Source organism: Zalophus californianus, chromosome 4 (assembly GCF_009762305.2).
Source record: "Zalophus californianus isolate mZalCal1 chromosome 4, mZalCal1.pri.v2, whole genome shotgun sequence".
Taxonomy (NCBI): Eukaryota; Metazoa; Chordata; class Mammalia; order Carnivora; family Otariidae; genus Zalophus; species Zalophus californianus.
Window position 1 is genome coordinate 129551186 of NC_045598.1, and position 21448 is coordinate 129572633.

The 21448-nt window shown below is 39.8% G+C and overlaps 1 protein-coding gene across 8 annotated transcripts in view; it reads right to left on the minus strand.

The window, feature by feature from the left end:
- Nucleotides 1-21448, minus strand: part of NCOA2 (nuclear receptor coactivator 2) — a 285796-nt gene that overhangs the window by 60832 nt on the left and 203516 nt on the right. For 7 of the 8 annotated variants that reach the window (XM_027596559.2, XM_027596602.2, XM_027596551.2 and 4 more), the window contains one exon: nucleotides 2363-2466. In XM_027596559.2, the coding sequence (XP_027452360.1) occupies nucleotides 2363-2466 (104 nt within the window). Of the gene's footprint in view, nucleotides 1-2362; nucleotides 2467-9388; nucleotides 9609-21448 lie in introns of all 8 variants that reach the window. The other variant, XM_027596611.2, reaches the window with a different exon arrangement.

Below are 21448 nucleotides of genomic sequence, written 5' to 3' on the forward strand. Positions count from 1 at the left end.
CTTTAATTCTATTTTCATCACAAAACTAAGTGCTCTCTCAAATTAGAAATGACCATAAGGCACCAGTGAAAAGCTCTTAAAAAAAAAAAACAAACCACCATTCAATTTTAAGTTTTTCTTAAATATTGTCAGGTTTTACCAATGGTATAAACAATATGCCGGGCAAAGCAAGACTGTATGTAAATGGCCTTCCATAACAGGTTGGGATCAACCCTTGAAAACCTCATGTAAGTAAGTGCATGCGGGTATAGGTCTATGAAAGAGGGAAAGGAAGTAAGTCAGTTGATTAGTTACGTGCCACATGTCCTTTTAAAACCTAACTGCTTCAGATATACATTCACAGGGATTTTCATAATTATATTACCTATAGCTCCCTTTTGAAAATGCAAAGAGCTTCCCACTGCTTTCTACCATGATAAAAAGACTGATTTGTAGCACAGTATGACTGAAAGATGGAAGTGTTTCATCTTATAAGACCGTGTTTTTTTTAAAGTACACTATGATATGCTCTGATGAAAAAAGCTGACATTTGGTTTTGTTGCCTAGCAACCACTATGCTATGATGTAAGCATGAGTGTGCATCTATGCCTAGGAACAGCTCAACGAGAACAAGTTTTCCCTGTTTAAATTGTTCCATGTAAACAGGGATAAAGACTTCAAACCTTAAGTCACTAGATTCGAGCATTAGCTCTCTAACGTATGCAGCACAAAGCCCTGCCACACAAATACTTGCTACAGTCTGAATACACTGAATTCTCAGAAGGCTATTTTTAAACAGTAAAAATGTTGGTCTGATTTTATGAGAGAAGGCCCACTGATACCCGGCAATCTGATTTCCATAATCAATGAACTTCCTCTCAAGAGGGCCTGAATTCATAGTCTTGTGGTTACTCCAAACATTTCTTTTTAGAAGCCTCAAAAATCTTTTCAGGAGTTCCCACCCTACTGTAATCTTCCCCCACATAGGGAATCAATGCAGATACCTGGGAATTTCCTAATAATCTAATAATTTAGATTACCATAATTTTCAAATCAGTTCTGTTTATAATTAAATGTTTTTCCACAGAAACTTATCTAACTTTCATCTAATTCTAAATAGTCCACCTTGTTAAGAGTTTTCTTATCTGTTTCTAAGAACCAAGCAGGAAGCAGCACTCTGGTTTTCCTGTTGACTCTGGAAAATCAGGTTAAGTGTGTTTTGCTTTTTCCCTGAAAATTGTACTTGGATACTGTCAAGCTAGTGACGCAAGAGAAATAAGCAAGGGACAACACGGGGTCATTTGAAGTCTTTTGGCTAGCAGGTCCAGCTCCAAGAATTTTGTTATTTCTAAATACAAAGACTGGATCAGATGATTTTTAATTTTTCCTGTGTTCCCCCCCCACCCTCCAAGTGTATGATACATTTTCACAGAATGAAATTTTCTAAAAATAAAAATCATCACATGCACCAACTGAAGGAAAGGGGCAATTATTGGTGATCCTTGCTTTAAAAATCCTACTTTCTCATCTAGGTGCAGCTATTGCCACAAGTTAAATGATTCTACATGGCGATGACGCCCAGCTTCCGGCCACGTGGTACTTTTTAATCTCATCATATCATCGGCAGAGTAAATTATCCTGAGATCTGACATAATTTATGTCTCAGGGCTCCTCTGCTTCTTGTTATATATTCACCGACATTTTTTCCCTCATCTTCCCATAGCCTACATCTTGAATTTTAATTTTGGAACAGGTACAGCAAAGCACTTGATGTTTAATACTGTACTAGTTAATAAAACAAGAAAGCTAGACTTTACAAATTCTAGACGGTAGTCTGGTCATAAAACTTCCGAAAGTTAATAAAGAACAGGGAGTTAAGACCAACCACTACATTTGTGATGCTCATCTTAACAGCTCTGCCTATTATTTCAGTTTTCATCTTTATGAGATAAACTAGTTTGAAGTAGCATAAATAAAAAGCACAAACCTGCATTTGGTCCTCGAACTGTAACCTGCCTATACGGACATATGTATATGGCATATATAAAATCTAAAAATTGGGGGACCATCTCAAATGAAAATTATATTGCAGAATTTAATAGGGCTTGTGAACATGGTTTTCCAAAATGAATGCTCACTCTGTCAATTTATATTGTAATCTAGTTCATGTGATTCTCTCTTATTACTGGGAAATGTATGTAGGCTGAAATCGGGAGCTAGATGAATATATACTAGTAAGCTCCAGAGGTCAGCGGTACTTCCAGCCCTATGAGTGAAAATTAAGTGTAGACTGTCCTGAAATTACATTCACCTGAAAATTAAACGTAATAATATGAAGACCACCAAGAGGGTAGGGTAGAGAACCAGAACGAGGGTAGGCTACCTCAAGCATCATAGGCCCCAGCGCATCCTTGTCGATGACGCCCTGCCCGGTCGACGACACGTCTGACTTCTGCACTTCATCTACGTTGGCAGCTGCTGCTTTCTCTGCAACAAACGGAAGTGTGAATTAAATGGCAGTGCTTTTTCAAGGACAGAATGACACAGAAACATTGTCATTGTAATGATTTTTAAAATCTCTAGTGGGACCAGCCGGGGCGCTGAAGGAGCTGGGAGTCCATCCCCACCACCGCTGAACGGGAGATGCTGCTGGAAGCAGGAACAGAACAGTACCTTTTCACCTCCAGAACCTGTGCTCAGAGCCCCTCTCAGGCAGGTGATGAAATGAGTTTAGTGGTTTCGTGCTAGTCTCCAACAAGCATTTTTTTTCTAGACTACAAAACTGCTACACGCTAGGGCACAATTAGTCTCTACTCCGGGGACTCCGCAAACCAGGATAAAGAAAGGTCTGTTGTTCAGAATTCAGTAGCATAATCAGAGATACATTTGCACATATTTGAAGAAGGACTAAGAAGGAGTCCCAACCTGCTACGGCTAGGCTGCCCCCACGTGACATGCTCTAACAACTGCCTTTTGGACTCTTGCACTGCTCCACCTCTCGTCACACTCACATATAAGCAGCCTGAAAGACGGGGTCTCTATATTGTAGAAGGTGCTTACCGATTTATGGCAGAGAGAAGAGGCCCCCTCTCAGGCACTGAGAGGAGCTCAGTGGCTGCCCTTTGATCTAAAGCAGAGATGCACAATACATGCTCCTGCATTACAACATGTGAGGCAGCGTTCAAGCCGAGAGGGCCTGGGACAATGCTCCATCATGGATAATTCTCAGAGAACAAACAGATGCGCAGTTATCAATATATATATGCAAACTCGTTATTTTAAGAACACCAAAAAAAAGTTTAAAGCATAACAGATACATATCGTCAACTTGTGAGAAAACAACACAAAAACAATGTGCCAATTATTTATACCTGAATAAATTATATCCTTGTTTACACTGCATGTTAGTATTGTAATTAAATGCAAATAAAGAAAACTGTAAATCAATTTCATACTCAGGATCAACCTACTTTCATGACCTTGGTAAATTTTGGTGCTGCTGCTTTTTTTTTGTTTTTTGGTAGAGAAGATTTTACAGAGTATTCTGAAAATCTGGAAAACTTAATTTGTACCTGAGAACCTAGAACATAATTAGGAATTATGCAGGTCCTCCAAATCCTGCCACTGCCAGGATGGAGCACTTCCACATTATATTCAGTGGAAAAGGGAAGATGACCTGTGTGAGTTCAAGTCTAAGTTCAGCCATTTAGAAGTATGAGCCAGAGGAAGTCATTCCAACTTTTTAAAGCCTTATAGTACCTGCCTTCTGTACATCATGGACTGTGACAAGAGTAACCTGGATGATAGGTAAAACACACTCTAAAAACTATAAAGTAGTTTACAAATGTAACTTACTACTAGCACACGTGTGTGTTAGTTCTTCCTCATGTAGTAGAGTTCCAGTAGTAACTTCTTTGCAGAGCTTATCATAAGCAGACTGTATCTGCTTTTTCAATTACTATATTCCTGGCTCACCTCCTTAGATCTAAATAATTGTGACCACCTATTAAGAGAGATAAGACTTGGGGCTTAGACTGGGTGGTTCAGTTGGTTGGGCATCTGACTCTTGATTTCAGCTCAGGCCGTGATCTCAGGGTCATGAGACGGAGGCCCACATTGGGCTGCTTGCTCAGCGCAGTCTGCTTGAGATTTTCTCTCTCCCTTTGCCCCTCCCCACCCCTAAAATAAATAAATAAATCTTTTAAAAGAGAAAGGGAGAGAGAGAGAGATGACTTATCTGGTAGCCTTTACAACACAGTAAGTATTGGGAGGATCTGTCAGTCTTCATTTTGTTTTTTTCTTGCTGCCTTCCCTTACCCCTTGGCCCTATCTGCAGGCTTGGTCTCAGTCTAGTTCCTCAGCCTCAGTGGGGCAGGAACTACCTCAGGCTTTCCACATGATTACTGCATGTGACCTCCCTCCCCCCACCCCAAGTCCATTCCCATTTTCCTGGAATCTTTTTCATTGCCAAATATACCCCAAGTAAATGCATACTGGGGCATATAGTTTTGTTTTTGTTTTTCTTCCTTTCCTGGTTCACTCTGTAAGCCTACAGGTTTCTCTTCAGTTTCCACTCCCTTTCCTACTCACCAGGGATAGGACTGACCCCATCACCTGCTGTTTCATCTGATTTAACAGCCAGGTACTGTGGAGGTCCCAGCAGGCTTCAGGCCTAAGGATCCTGAGTTTCATTACTACTAAATCGTAAAAGGCGTCAAACAGACATCAAGTGTTTCTGTGGTCTCACAGCATTCCGATTCGTTCTTTGCCTTCGGTGTTGTGACAGTGTGAGAGCAATGTGCTGGCAGCCCGCAGAAAGTGTAAATCGCAGCCTTTGCTCTGCCCCCTCACTATTCGCAGGAGCATTGTGCTCCCATCAGCAACCTCTTCCAACAGCACCAGTGATCCTCAAATCGGAATGGCGTACAAGAGAAGACAACCTCCCCAGAGAGGACCTATCAGAATCTGAAGACTAAAAAGGCTTTCTTTGTATGACATTCTGATACATCTTCCTAGGAAGGTATGCTGTCCTCCCCACTTCCTGCAGTGAGAATCACAGTCCAGGAAATAGTACTCGATCTGCCATCAAAAGGTAAGTTTCATGAAGGGCACACCGTGTCTATATCCTCAGCGGGCACGGTCCCTATGTCAGAGCAGGTTTTCACTATTTGGTGGCTAACAGACCAGATCCACCTCGGGCACCTATTCCCAGATATGGAGGAGGCAACTGGAGGTGGGAGTGGGTGGAAAAAGGAATAAAGTCCTGGCTTTAGTCCTAACAGCCCTCCAGGGTACAGGGGGAGGAATGGGACAGGTAGGTAGGGTCAGAAATACGGGGAAAGGATTTCCTGAAGAAATAAAACAAATCATCTTTCCTTGCCTTGCTCAGTAAGTTTCAGGGCATCTAATGTTCTCTCAGGTCCCCAGTTCTCTTACCCTTCCACTGTTGAAACTGGTGGTTTTGTTCTTTTTAAAAAATGGATTGATTAATTCAGATTTATGTTGGGGGAAAGTGAGACACGTAGCACAAGCTACTGATCGCAATTCCATATCTACTGCTGACCGCTAGAGAACAGCAGGCTATTTGACATATGAGACTCTGCTATCACAACGGTAAGAGATTCTTGTTTTCTGTGGGGCCTATGATAATGCCATTTTTAGGGCAAAATAAAGACAAAATAACGGTGTCTGTGATAATCCATTTCCAAGCCTAGTAAAGACAACCAATATACCTTGTGAGATGTTTGCGTTTTGAGGATCTGATCATCATTCTCAAGACCCAAATTTTCCTAAATTCATCCTTTCACATTCTGTGGAATTTAAAAAACAATGTAAGAAAACCCAATCATGCAGGTTCCTAAACAATGATAAACTTTCAGGCTGGGGTGTCCTAACTATTCTAGCAACATGCTCAGACACCGAATTTTGAACTCTCACCAGAAAATATGTAGAATGAGGATCATAACTGCATTGCATTTTATTCTAGAAATCTACAGATCAGATGAAATTTAGGATAATTTAGATCTAACAAAACGTTTGGGTAAAAATAATTATCTTGAAAAATGATTTGTGATGGTAAACCATGCCATTTTTTTCTCTTTATCACATTCAACTGATCAATCTTTCAGAGGAGAAAAGCAGCTAACAGGAAGTCACAGGCAGTGAGTGGCCACCGTGAGGAAATCACGCAGTAACAATGGGATCTGTTCAGCAAGCAGTCTCTCCAACTCTGTGTCTTGTGTCTCGCTGTGCATGTGGTGCAAGTGGAGTGAATAATCCTTGTCAGCTGAGAGATTAAATCTAGCTGGGAGGGCAAAACAATTACAATCGAACTAAATGAGAGCAATTTAGGGATAATTGCAAGGAACTAACTTTAAGTTCAAAGAAGAGATAAAAATCGTTGGACGTAGCTGAAAATATTTCACGTACCTCGTAACTGAGTTGGACTCGGCACGATAAGCAAGTGGATGGCAAAAGCAAGAGCCTAAGAAGGAAGCCAGTGGGAATGGACATGTGGCATCTGGCCCCGAGAAAATGTCAGCGTGGCCTCTGAAAACCAATGCTAAGCTAAGGAACGTTGGCAAAAAGTTTGTCTAAGCTGGAATTCTAGGAATCCCTGACTAAAAATGAAAACAACACAAATTTCACAAGATCTATTAGTGGAACACGTGCTTTGAAAGAAAACTCTAAATGAGTCTATCGATTATTTGCAAAAGAATGTTGTAATATTTACACAATACTATTCATGTAATTAAGGGAATGGGAAATGTTCACTATTCAGAGTAAATATGAAATAGAGACAAAGGGTAAAGAATCTGGGGCTTTTCATGCCTGTCCTCACTAATGTTTGTATTATATGCATTTCCAATTAATTTGTCATCTGCTATTCAATTCTGTATTGAATTTGTGCTTTCATCATTTCTCAATATTAAAGAGAATAAAATCAATAATACGAAATGATAGAAAACACTCAGAAGTATGGCTTTACCAATGTAACTGAAATCTACATTAAACTGGCCATGAATTTATGCTTTTGGGTCCTTATCATGAGGTAATTACTACTTCTGTTCAACGTTCAGCTGAGCCTTGAAATTAAATAGGAGGAAGGAAAGGACTCTAGTGAGAGATACATTATTACAATAACTGGACATATACTGGTATCTTGATGGAGCCTTTCAGTAATTGTATGCTATTTTTAAGGGCCAGATATAAATAAGCTTAAATCTTTAAATATTTATACCTCTGTAAGTACAGCATTTCTATACTAAAACACACTATTTAATATTTTTAAATTAGGCAGTTTTCTCAGCGGTCACAAATTATATTTACTTTTCTATATTTTGCATCCATTAGCTATAAAAATATATTCTGTTACAAAAATATCCTTCAGTAAACTCAAGAGTAGAAAGACGTCCCAGAGTTTCATATGGCCAAAACCTTACGAAATCTCATTATTATAGATGGACCTCTTAAATCGGAAAAAGAGATGATAAAATTTAATTTTCAGAGCCTACCAAAAGATTTCTCCTTCATGCCTTGACTTCTATTTCTTTCTGCTGCACTTTCAGCATTAAAGTGATTCTTTTTATTCTTTTTTCTTTTTATTTTATTTTATTTTTTTAAAGATTTTATTTATTTGAGAGAGAGAATGAGAGACAGAGCACATGAGAGGGAGGAGGGTGAGAAGGAGAAGCAGACTCTCTGCTGAGCAGGGAGTCCGATGCGGGACTCAATCCCGGGACCTCCAGGATCATGACCTGAGCCGAAGGCAGTCGCTTAACCAACTGAGCCACCCAGGCGCCCCTCTTTTTATTATTTTTTCAAGATTTTATTTATTTGACAGAGAGAGACAAAGCGAGAGAAGGAATACAAGCAGGGGGAGTGGGAGAGGGAGAAGCAGGCTTCCCGTGGAGCAGGGAGCCCAATGCGGGGCTCGATCCCAGGACCCTGGGATCATGACCTGAGCCAAAGGCAGATGCTTAACGACTGAGCCACCCAGGCGCCCCTAAAGTTATTCTTTTTAGATAAGAATATGGCCTAAGAGTAACAATGAAAATAATACTCTCTCCCTTTCTTCCTCACTCCCCCCCAAAGATAAAAATATCATAAAACAGCTATGATCTTTTTAATAGCACAGTTTTACAAATGCAAAACCCTGATGAGAGATTGTCCAAGGATGCCTCTGTAATCTTTCTCTGAGTGTCCCTTCTCTCCCGGTAGCTGCTCCGACAGCAATCCGGCCTGGTTCCTTCCTCCATTTGCCGGCACTCCAGAAATCCAATACCAATTAATTAGATTTCCAGTTTCAAAGCAAAGAACAAAACCCCATCTCTTCAGGGACCGTGTTAAGATGAGTCATACCACAAACTGGGAGAAAATCATTAATATTATATTCCATATGCTTTTCCTTTACAATTATTGTCATATTGTTTCTTAGAACAAAAGGAAAAGTGGATAGGGAAGCATTTGATCTCCAGAAAGGTAAGTGATTTTAAAATACAGGTATTTTTTGAAGCAACTGGATTAAATTGCTCTTTATCACTGGCATCTACAGACATAAATTTGAAAGTAAAATTTAAGTTTCTGGTGAGAACAGCAACAAATCAGAAGCTATGATCCTAGCAAAAAAATGTATTTATCTTAAAAAAAAACAAAAAACAAACTACAACTAGCTGTTTTTAAATTACGGGGTGGTATTTTTTAAAAAAGATCTTTACATGTTCTTTTAAAACATCACTTATTGATTTTTGGTAGTTTAATCTTATAACGTTAGAAGGCTTTGTCTATTTGTTTATTAGGCAACTGAACTGAGAATATACATTCCAAGGTTCTTTCCAGAAACCATTACCAGAACAGAGTGCTATCTCCTCACAGGGATGGTGGTCCTGGCTCAAGGGACAGCCACATAATTGTTCTAAGTCCAGCAGCAGCGGCGGCAACCACCACTGATGAAGACTTAGAACCCGAAATGCTGTTTAACGTCTGCCCATTAGGAGGACAGGGTGATGCAGCCATCATGGAAGAGGTTTATACTCTTCTTCATCTTTTTTTTTAACCATCTGAAGAGACTGTGGAAAACTTCTGGAAATTAGTCCATCTTTAAGAATTCAGAATTCAAACAAGTATAATTATTCCCTCTGTAAAAATATGTCAGCTAAAAAATAATTCACAGGGTCTTTACTACACAAATTTAGAAAAATTTTAGCGCTGCCCAGGTTTAGATGCCTCTGACACGTGAAGCCAAGTAGGAGTTTAAAAGTTATTTTTATGTTGGGTCAAGCATGAGGATAGTTGCTTTTACTGAAGCAGTGTTATTTCAAGTATTAGATCTTTGACTAAAATGGAACCTGATACTTTATGCAGGTTTTATAATTAATTCCACTGCTTCAAAATGAGTAAAATCACTCACCCAGAAACTATCAATTTTTCAGTAGACTGACGTCAAACACAAGTCTAATCACCTCCACAACAAATCTTAAGACTCTAGTGGGAATAGATCCACAATTTTCATCTTTTCTTGCGTTCAGGAGCTGGATGACTTCAGGTGAAGTGACTGTCAAATCTAGCAGCGGCGAGACACATGTGGAGCCAAGTCACTGAAACAATGACAGGCAATTTCTGGCCAAGCACTAGAGATTAAATATTACAGGAAAAGTTATGTAGCATCTCAAAGGTTCTAGAAGGTAAAACCAGAGAATTATGCATCTGCACCAACTAAAATTAGAAAAGCTGCCATATGGCTCTGTGAAGCCAGCAGCACATTCTTATTCATTAGGAAGCATTCTGCTAACATAAAAACACAAGGCCCTTCCTGTGCTCTCCAAATGTGTTTATCTTTTCAACATTAATGCACTATATATCATCAAGCTGGTGAAATCTCCTGCCGTGCATATTAAAACCGCGCAGCTGCACTTTCTTTAGTAGTGGGAGGGACCTCAGCCCCAAGTTGCCTCCCTCTTTCTGACATTGAGATTCTTGTTAACATATCATGGTTTCCCTTCAGTGTGAAGAAACAGCAACATTAACCAATCTCAAGGCTATCTCCACCCGGCAGCCCCCAACCCCCTCCATCCATGCTCTGCTTCAGAGAAGCCGACATGCTTGGTTTTGTCTTCATCCATGGTACGGGCATGACTACTTAAATAGAACCGACAATCATGCCACAAGTTTGAAATGTAAAGGCCCTACCTGTAAAATTAATGTACTACGCTTATCAAGAGAGAAGACAGTAACCGGAATAGACTCTAGGTATTAACTGGCTAGAAAAGACTTCTGTTCATAAGAACTCTCTTTATCATTGAATCTACTATCACCAATATGTAATTCTATTCAGTCCCCACTTCACCTATTACCTATCCAACATGGAATGCACTGCTAGGTAAAATAGGCCATGGATAGTCTTTCGTAGTTAAGCTATGTGAGTATATGACAATTTGTCCAAAATCTCTTTCTTTTACACAGTCTAAATACACCTGTGCTGTGTGCAACCTCAGCACTAAGTCAGAATAGTAAAGGCAGCATTCTCCAAAGACCAAACTATACAAATGTTTTATTTCTTTCAAATAGATGCATTAACTTCAAGCAAGGCCAACAAAATTACATTATAGGAGGACTTAATAATGTTTCTGATAAAGAGGTTGAAACACGGAAAGGACAGAAAGAGTTGTCTCTAAAATCCTTTAAAAGACTTTGGTCTAAGAAGTGTAAATATTTTCTCTCCCAAATCACTATTCTGTTTATTGGCATAGCTACTAGCATCATCTCCCAATATTCCTACCTTACACTCCAGCAACTGTTATTTATCTCCCCAAATGCATCATACTGTTTCAAGATTTCAAGCATTTTCTCAGACTTCTGTCTGCCCAGGTGCCCTTTCAAGACCCTATCACTGTTCCAGAAGCTCATTACAATCAAGCGAGGGCCTTCCCCTGTGTTTCTGCAATGCCCTGTGCCCATTCCCCTAACAGTCTACATTCACTGACCTAGGGCTTTGAAATGCTTGATTTGTTTACGGGTCTGTCCCCTTCGCGGCACTGTTGGCCCCTTGGCCACAAGAAAGGTCTTCTTATTCACTGCCTGCCATCTAGTGGGTGCTCAATACCATGGGTGTTCATACTGAACAGTTCTATAGCTATAGCTGAAATTCAGTACAGCCAGGATCTAAAAATCACAAATGCCTCTTTAGAGAGATCTGTTCTGAAGAGCCTTACTGTATACTTGACATAATGGAGATTTCTTTTAAGACTCGGCTTTTTGGAGTCAATGTATCAGGTAGAGAAGGGATGAGAACAAAAGTCAGACCCTATGTGCTAAAGGGCATCAAGAGAATTCTTACGGCCATTGGGGAAAGCATTTGGTGATGGTTGCGAGGGGAAGTCACCAAGGCTCTTTCTATACCTGAGAGAAGATGAAGGCAAACAAAAAGGGGCCAACTTTATTATTCTAGATTATCATCTAGGAAGTTATAACTTGCTTTATTAAATAAAAAAAAAAGTAGTTTGGGCATCATGGGAGTTTTTAATCAGACTCTGGGATTTTCCCAGGCACCGTTAGCTCTTAAATAAACCAACCTAGGAAGAGTCTTACAAATCACCCATTTGTCTGTAGACTCTGTATAAAATGTTTCATTGGGTTTCTTGTTCCTTCCGCACAGTGGGCTGGGAGAAGCCCTGGCCTCTAAGGGTAAGGTCATTGCCTGAGCCAGGAGGGCCGTCTAGAAAGAGGAAGGACTGAAATTCCTGGAGAGGCTGATAAGGTTCTTTTCTCAATTAACTTTGTTCACCAGGTGGCTAACATTAACACTTAATGCCGTTATGATGTCCAAGAGAAGCACAGAAAAGAAAGGGAGAGGGCGGGGATGAAGGAAAGGAAGGCGAATTGGTTCCTGCTTCCCATCATCCCTTGTTGCCGACCCTGCCACGAATCCTCACTGCCTTCCCACTGCTCACAGCGCTTCAGTCTCAAGCCTCTGCTTCACCTCAGTGGTGGATCTGCAGGGACTAAAATGCATCCCAGGACCTGACCTTCATTTGTCCCTTGCAGGCACTCTTCCACGCCCAGGCGTCCTCTGTGCTCCCCCCTTACCTTTCACGGACATGCATTTTGTTCTCGGATTTATGTTATGTTCCACTTGTAAGACCTGCTAGCTTTTCTCTTGCTGTTTTTCTCCCATCTGGCTATTTGTTCCTTCCAGTTTTTCTCTACAGATGCAGGACCTGATGCCTGGGCCTCCTAGAGAGATTGCGACAGCTAGTTGTATAGATATTCTTCTCTTTTCCCCCGACTGTGATTCTAACGATACCACAGGGAGGCTAAAATTCCCAGTTTCATTTTGCCTACTACCATCTATCCCCAGTCCCCTCACTTGCAGGCTCTGCTTGAGCTATCATGGGAGGGCCTCGCGAGCATGCTTTTTAAAAAGCAGGTGTTCCCAATTTAAGGCACCTAATGCAAGAAGCTGGTAATAGAACACAGAATCATCCAATTTAGAGACCTAAAACATTAAATTATGCTAAATCATATCATCCTAGTAGAGAAAGCAAAGCACTGATAACAATGCGAGAACTCTGCATCAATAGATGTAGTACCGTGGCTCTGGCCAACCACAGAGGGCAGTGGGAGACAGAGCTGAGGGGAGGACGTGCTATCAAGGGATCTAGTCATCAGGATTCATGAGAACTGTAAGGTGCATGCAGGGTTCATGGCAAGAGCTCCCTGTGGACAGGGACCGAAGAGGGCCAGCGCACACAGTGCCCACCCCCAGGGTCACAAGGCACATGGAGGCACGTGAGGGTCCAACTCTAGAGGCGGGCTCCAGAAAATCTTACCATCTGTGACCACCAAAATCTCCTGGGGGTGAAAATCTCTAGTAGCTAAAAAGGAGGTTCCTTCCAGATCAACTCTCCAGGTTAATTACTAAGACATAAACAAACACAAGATAATTCCTATGTGAATGTTTAGGGAAGATAAGAAGAGACAATGAAGAGAGTAGATCTCGTCTCAAGCATTTTAGGCATTTTGAACAGTCATCACAGGCAAAGTTTATCATTTCTTGTGAACCTGAAACCATCATCACTGGTCGTTTCGATAATCGTTCTCTATGTGTTTGCTTACGCTCTTCCTGGTTCAAAAAGATTGTTTTTGCTTTAGGTTTCTTCTTTTTTTTAACTTATTAGGAACTGTGCATGGAAGTGAAGCTACCTAACAATTAAAAAAATACGACACAAATACAAAACCTGAAGAAATTTTATATACTCATTCCAGAGAGAGCCAGCTTGGGAAAATAACTAAGTTTATTCTCCAGGGCTTCAGGCAGAAAGGAAGGAGTAAAAGTGAAAAGTGTGCAATCGTGGATCTATGAAGAACTTAACTGTCAGAAGATCTATGTTCTCCAAAACAGGACTTTTGTGGAAGAAACTACACAAAGAATCATTTTTACATCATACAGAAACAGAACATTAATCTATTATATTCAAATGCTTAAAACAGTCTTGGTTTGAATTCCCATTTTAATATAGAAAAGTGTGAGCATCCCTTTGCTCACAACAAATCTCAAACTGGCCCTGGTCCAATGGACTTGGGCAATACACCAAGGTGGGTGCAGCCATCTGGGCTGACCATGTACACGAGGGTGCAGAGAGGGGCAGAGCTGTTAGGTACGATTGATCCTCTGTGCTAAGGTCATCAGGGCCTCAGCATCAGGGCCTCACAGGCTAGAGCTGTCACCTTAAGGACGGCACTTAATCTGTCCAGACCAAATGTGAAGTAGAGCCTGGTAAAATAAAGGGTCTGACTTGTTTTGAAGGCCAAATATATGTTGCTTCAGAATTTTTTAAAGCAAGGTTTGCCTACACAACAAAGAGAAACCTGATTTGTATTTGTACATTTTCAGTACATGTACCCAAACTCTGATCGTGGAGAAGGATCACTGTATTTAGAGTAACAGATTAGGTGAAAAGAAAAAAAAAAAAAGGACTGGGAAGCATTTAGGAAATAATTCCAGAGTAGACCTTCCTAATTCCTAAAATATGAAGTTTCGTTATCATTATCACAGTATCCTAAGTTCAAAAGACATTCTAGAAAAAGAGTTCCTGTCAAATATCCATCCAATACTGTGTTTCATAATGACAATAGGAGTAGATTTAAACACATCTTTAAAGTGACCCTTTAAATACCCTATGGCATGAAAACTCTCCAGTTTAAGTAGGAGTGGCAGTGAATCATCCACCTTCCACAACTATTGAAAGCAGTAGGCAATTAAAAAGAAAACAGGGATCAACTTCACTCAGACACTGACATGCCTCACCGGGCAGTAGGAGCCAACATGAAGGCCTTAGAAACCATGACACCTGTATGTTTCAAAGCCCAGCAAAAGTATGGACAAGAGTTGATCACAATTTGTATGAGGAAGTTAAAGTGAAATCAAAAAAAGGCTGACATTTACAAAGACCCCTAAACTTGGTGTCCTAACTACCTTGTCTACAAGGGCATCCTTTCTTTTCTTTATGTATCATCCTATATTCTCCAGCAAATTTTTTAAGGGGGAAAATAGGATACCTCTTCAGCAATTCCGTAATTCTCCTGCATTTTGTATCTGTTAAGTGCTGAGATACAGACTATTTAAGCAGTCAAATCCACGTGCAAGAAATTATCTTATTTAAAGTCTGACAGGGGCGCCTGGGTGGCTCAGTCGTTAAGCGTCCGCCTTCGGCTCAGGTCATGATCCCAGGGTCCTGGGATCGAGCCCCGCATCGGATTCCCTGCTACGCGGGAAGCCTGCTTCTCCCTCTCCCACTCTCCCTGCTTGTGTTCCCTCTCTCGCTGTGTACACCCTCTCTGTCAAATAAATAAAATCTTAAAAAAAAAAAAAAGTCTGACAATTTTTTCTCCAATATAAGTTATGGAAAAGTTGAAGCCACAACTGAGAGACTTACAAATGAGTACCATGGCTACCCAATGGATAAATCAAAAAGAAAAATACTCAGGGGATTAATTTTGATCCTCCATATAGACCATGGAATATATAAAATTAACTATTTAATTATGTATGAAAAAAGACATAATACTGTTTAAGTGACTTCCTATCAAGTTAACTGGTTTAAATTAGCTTAAGAGTACAGTTTTGTTTTACATATATTCGCCATAAGTTTCCCCACCATTCTACAACCCTTCAAATAATGACATAAAATCTTCATAAAATTTATTCTTATTTTCAATTTTAATTATCCTCCTTAAATTTCCAAATGCTAGATGATTTCGTATGATGCTGTCATCAAGACTTCAGAAAAGTTCTACCCAATGGCATTTTGGAATAGGTTTAGCTCCAACACAGATGGACAGGTTGAATTCCAGAAATCTGTTTTTGTAAATCCTGCCTGCCAGGTGATGGCTTATCATGAAGCAGATGAAGTGGCTGAAGGTGACAGACATGACAACTGGGCAGGTCCAGTTTTGAAAGCCACAGCAAAAGCAGACTTTCCTCTGTAGACGCAGAGCCTGGACAGGAAAATGATGCTGTACTCTCGCCATAAGTAATTCAGCTGCCTCTCAAGTCTACAGTCCTAGATTTGCTTCTTCGAAATGTACTGCTTGTTTTTTATTGTATCAATGGACATCGGGCTTCCCAGAGACTAGAATGGTGGCAGTTGTTAGCTCTGTATTGCCAAGGAAAATATTTGGCTGCATATAGGGTTTCCTGAGAGCAAGTTAGTACATGACCTCAATCTTTTCCAAGCTTATCATAATGCTGTAAGGCTGTGCTGATTCAGCAAAGCAATCTATAATCGCTTGCAAAATGCCCCTGCCTCACAGGGATGTTATGAAGCTTAATAAGATAATGCATGTGAAGCACTCTGAGCGCTAAGTAATAATATTCTGCATTTATAATTACAAGCAGTCTCACAAAGACAAGAATCCAATAAACTTGTCCACAAATTACAAATAAAAACTACTTTAAATAATTTAACATAAATAATTGTACAACAAAGGAAAATGTGAAATCATTCACGTTTAAAAAGTGGAATGAACCAGCGCCCGGCTGGCTCAGTCGGTAGAGCATGAGACTCTTAAAAAGTGGAATGGACGCACTTCATAAGGTGAAGTCTTACGAAGACTTCATTATGAAATGAAAAAAATAGAACTAGACATGTTTCTACTACAAGAAAATTACATCCCATTGTGGTAAAACAGAAATTGAATCAGAAACTTAAAAGAGTATCTTTTACAGAAGTTATCTTGAGACACTGCTATTAATAAATTAAATTTAGTATCATTTCTATAGTTTTTTTCTCCCAATAAATTTAATTTTTAAAAATCAAAGTCAGTATTAATAGTAAAATTTCTTCAGTTATCACTAACAACGAAAACATAACTTTCAACTCTCAATGGGATAAAACTTGAGTATTTTACCCAATATAAATTTATTTTATTTACCAAATGTAAATTAAAAAAATATTAAAATAATGCTGCTCCCCACCTCCCCTGCCAACTAGCATTTGTCTCCTAGATGGCAGACACTTGTTTCTTGTTCCTCTGGACAAGCCCAAGCAGAAAGTCTACTTTAATTAGGGTGTCTCCAAAAGAGAAGGCCCACCCTGAGCTGGTATCACTGGGTTCTTTGGTGCCACTATCTTTATTGGATTGTGAGTGGGGCCTTTTTGGTACCTGTTATCATTTCCTTCAGGTAAACTTCCTGGAATCTGAGAGGATCCAATTTCTTTCTTACCGTCTGTTCCTCCATAACACTGCCATAACATCATTGCATCATACAGAAATCATCTGATTTGGTCTGGACCCCCCTCATACTGTTAAGTCCTTCTGCCAGAACCTGTATTTTTCATCTCTGCATCCCCATCCTCCACTGCAACTGCTGTCCTATGTAGATACACTCAATAAAAGTGAGTTGAACTGATCCACACTGTGGAGAAGGCAATGGAAAGAGTCCCTCAAGTGGTCTGGTTTTCTTTCACTTAATACAAAAAACAGTCTGTACAAAATCAACTCCAAGCATACAGATGGAACAAGTGATTTCATTTTCTATTTTTTACTTGTAATTTTGTTTTCAAAAAGGTAGTATTTTATGTTTGTTTTCTGCCTTTTTTTTTTTTTTTAAGATTTATTTATTTATTTGAGCAGGCTTCCCACTGAGTTCCGTGGAGCCCAACTCAGGGCTCGATCTCCCGACCCTGAGATCACGACCTGAACCGAAATCAAGAGTCGGACACTTAACCAACTGAGCCACCCAGGCACCGTGGTAGTATTTTATGTTTTTAAAGGAAACACAAACATGGTATTAGACGGTGAGAATGCAAAGATAAAACAGACAAGCATTACCCTCCTGTGTGTTTAAGGTACACTGTAATGATTAAGCCAAGTCCCGAAATGGAGTTGGTACATTTTCTTTGTAAAGTGTTGTGGATTTATGCAATAAAAGAAAAATGAAATTTATAAATTTGTAAGCATTAGGAGGTTTTTTTATTTATTTATGGAAGACCCAGCTATGTTCAGGAAACTGCATTGATTCAGATGCTGAATGAAGAGAGACTCTAATTATCTAAGATTTCACTGAGAATGCTTTCATCAGAGACTGAACATGGCAAGAGCTGATTACTTAACTCAAAATAAACTTCCTTCAACACACCAGGAACAATGCATACACCTCAGGATGCTAACAGGGACTAATTAGTTCTCTGAAGTGTAGGAGCTCAAAAGAATTTTGGAAAATAAAAATGGGAAGGTTAATGATCTTTTGTATTATCCTCTCACAATAAACCCAATCGCCAAGGAAATTAGACTTATAGGTCTCAAAAATTCAGGCTGAGAGCAAACTCTACAGGCATAAAAATAATTTGTCAATTTTTCAAAATTAAATCCATTGGTGAACTTTAAAGAGAAAAACCTGTCATTACTTCACTACAAAGGTGCCTACAAGATTGGCTGTGTATGCATCCTTTCAAAGAAAAGGATAAGTCACTGAGTCAGGAGTGGAGCTAAAACACACAAGTGTCTAGATCTTTTCTTTCACTTAATACGAAAATCAGGAGCTTGATTTTAAAACCTCAATTCCAAAGGAAGAGTATTTCATATAGTGTGTGGTGAGAACATAAGGGCCCGTAATATTAGTATATAGAAGGAATACAGGGGAATTATCACAATCAACTTCCTATAAGGGAAGTCAAAGAAAGTTGGGAGGAGACAAATATTCAAAGTGACTGTTTTATGAAAGAGAAAAACTGGGGAGGGGTGAGATGTTTCTGAAAGACAAGGTTTACTTTGGGAGGACACCTTGGTAAGGGAGCTAAGGCATGGACCTAATAGAAAAACTGAGAAACACAGCACCTATGACTTCACATGAGAATATTTAATATTGCAGGTCTTTACAACTCCTGACATTGGATCTATAATCTTTCAGGGTCATGAGGACCATTTCCCCCTCCCCCAAGGGTCAATTTGGGCAAAATTAAATTGTTATCTTAATTCATGTGTGTGTGTTTTAAATATGAAAATAGCTTTATTGTGTTCTGTAGGCAAAGGACAGTCAGTAGGTATATTCTTAAATATACTTACTTCTACTGTATTGAGAAGATGGATATCAAAGATAAAATTGCTATTGCTTTGAAGCCAGTAAGCAGGGACCAAGAACTCAAATGTCCACCTGGTCAGTGAGCTAATGTGTATTCACCTCAGTACTGAAATAAGGCCAGTCAAGAGAGAAAGAGGAGATTCCTACCCACTTCCCCAACTGCACCGAGGGCTCCCCCACTACTTCTCAGCAGCCCCACCTTGAAGATTTCCTTGAAAATACAGCTGAGCCATTTTTTAGTTCTTCATAAAACCTAAGACGCACTATTTATATATGTGGTCTTCGACTCAATAGAACTAAAGAGAAAGAGGGAGAAAAACAGACACAAGGGGATACGTACAGAAGTAAGGGGGCACTTCCTGTGGGATCAAAAGAGATAAATTTAGGGGTTTCTAAAGACTGAAGACGAAACTAGGATACAAAGATTGAAACAGAGCTTCATTTATATTTCAAAGAACATCTGGAACATGATTTATGAGGAGTTTTAAAGACTTCCTGAAGGTTTGTGACTTTCCCTTTGTTATTTTTGTTTCACTAAACAATTCCAGAATTGAACATTTGCTTTGGAAACAAGAACTGCACATAAAAACTTGAATGTTGTGTTGCAGTCGACCAGGGGAGAAGAAAACTCCCAGCAGAAATAAAGGGAGTGGTAGAGGAACACAGTGGAAGGGGAAGCAGGTGAACCCCAAAGAAGGAAGACAGCCTGGGCCCTGAGTCTATGGTTTTTACTCTACCAGCCTGAGACCCCAGGGACTCCTGGCTTCCACACGCTCAAGTGCCCATGCCTGGACTTCCTCATTACCCATGGACCTGCCCTGCTGGAACTCTGCTCCTGTCCTAAGGGTCTTGACTGGTGTCTGCTGTTACCTAGTAACTAGAAGCCTGGAAGGGGAGGAGTCCAGAACAGCCTCCGAGGGCAGAATGGAAGGAAAAAGAACCCATGCTCCAGGCATCTCTGAAAATCCAGAAGAGATTTCCCCATAAGGATGTGCTGACTGATCAGCTTCTATAGTACCTGTTACCCTGTAGTAAACATCAGGTTAGTGGTCCCACCTTTTGGAGTAAGAGGGCTCTTTTAAGTATCAGTAATGTCCATGGAGCCCCTCAGAATCTATATTTGAAATGATATATAACAGAAAGAAAAAGTTACAATAAATTTAGTAATGCTTCTAAAAGAATTTATACCTTATTTATCTCTATACCATCTCTATATATTGGAAACACAGCTGTACATACCTCATATATTAAGAACTACTGTAATTAGAAACATTATTGGTTACAATAGGCTTTATGGAACTGGTCCAGGAATCTAATCACTGAAATTGCATTGTTTTGATGGAAAATATCCTCCATTCCAAACAATTAACTTACATATAAATCTTAGGGGGAAAATGGTTTTTAAAGTTGAAGACTCTGTGTTTCTTTTCTTTTTTTTTTTTTTTTTAAGGGAGGGAGAAAAGAGCAGCGAGCAGGGAGGCGGATGGGCAGAGAGGGAGGGAGAATCTTTTTTTTTTTTTTTTGAAGATTTTATTTTATTTATTTGACAGCGAGAGAGGGAACACAAGCAGGGGGAGTGGGAGAGGGAGAAGCAGGCTTCCTGCTGAGCAGGGAGCCCGATGCAGGGCTCAATCCCAGGACCCTGGGATCATGACCTGAGCCGAAGGCAGACTCTTAATGACTGAGCCACCCAGGCGCCCGGAGGGACAGAGAATCTTAAGCAGGCTCCATGCCCAGCAAGGAGCCTGATGGAGGGCTCAATCTCATGACCCTGAGATTGTGAGCCGAAATCAGGAGTCAGAGACGCTTAACTGACTGAGCCACCCGGACACCCCAAGACTCTGTATTTCTTAAGAAAGCATGGTGGTAGGTCTTTTCAACAAATGAAATGAACCTACCAAAGTTGGGAAAACTGGACAGCCACATGCAAAAGAATGAAACTGGACTGCTTTCTTATACCATACACAGAAATAAACTCATAATGCATTAAAGACCTAAATGTGAGACTTGATACCATAAAAATCCTAGAAGAGAGCCCAGGCAGTAATCTCTCTGACATCGGCTATAATCTCTCTAACATTTTTCTAGGTATTCCTCCCGAGACAAGGGAAATAAAAGCAAAATAAACTACTGGGACTTCATCAAAATAAAAAGCTTCTGCATAGTGAAGGAAACAATCAACAAAACTAAAAGGCAACCCACTGAATGGGAGAAAATATCTGCAAATGACAGATCTGATAAAGGGTTGGTATCCAAAATATATAAAGAACTGATTTAACTCAATACCCAAAAACAAATAATCCAATTAAAAAATGGGCAGAAGTCATGAACAGACATTTTTCTCCAAAGAAGACATCCAGATGGCCAACAGACACATGAAAAGTTGCTCAACATCACTCATCATCAGGGAAATACAAATCAAAACCAATGAGATACCACTTCATACCTGTCAGAATGGATAAAAGCAACAACACATGTTGGTGAGGATGTGGAGAAATGGGAACCTTCTTGCACTGTCTGTGGGAATATAAACTGGTGCAGCCACTGTGGAAAACAGTATGCAGGTTCCTCAAGAAGTTAAAAATAGAACTACCCTATCTAGCAATCGGACTACTAGGTATTTACCCAAAGAATAAAAAAATACTAATTCAGAGGGACACATGCACTCCTTATGTTTATAACAGCATTATCTACAACGGCCAAATTATGGAAACAGCCCAAGTGTCCACTGGTTGATGAATGGACAAAGAAGATGTGTTATATATATATATATATATATATATATATATATACAAAGCAATATTAGCCATGAAAAAGAATAAAATCTTGCTGTTTGCAACAACATGAATAGAACTGGAGAGTATAATGCTAAGTGAAATAAATCAGTGA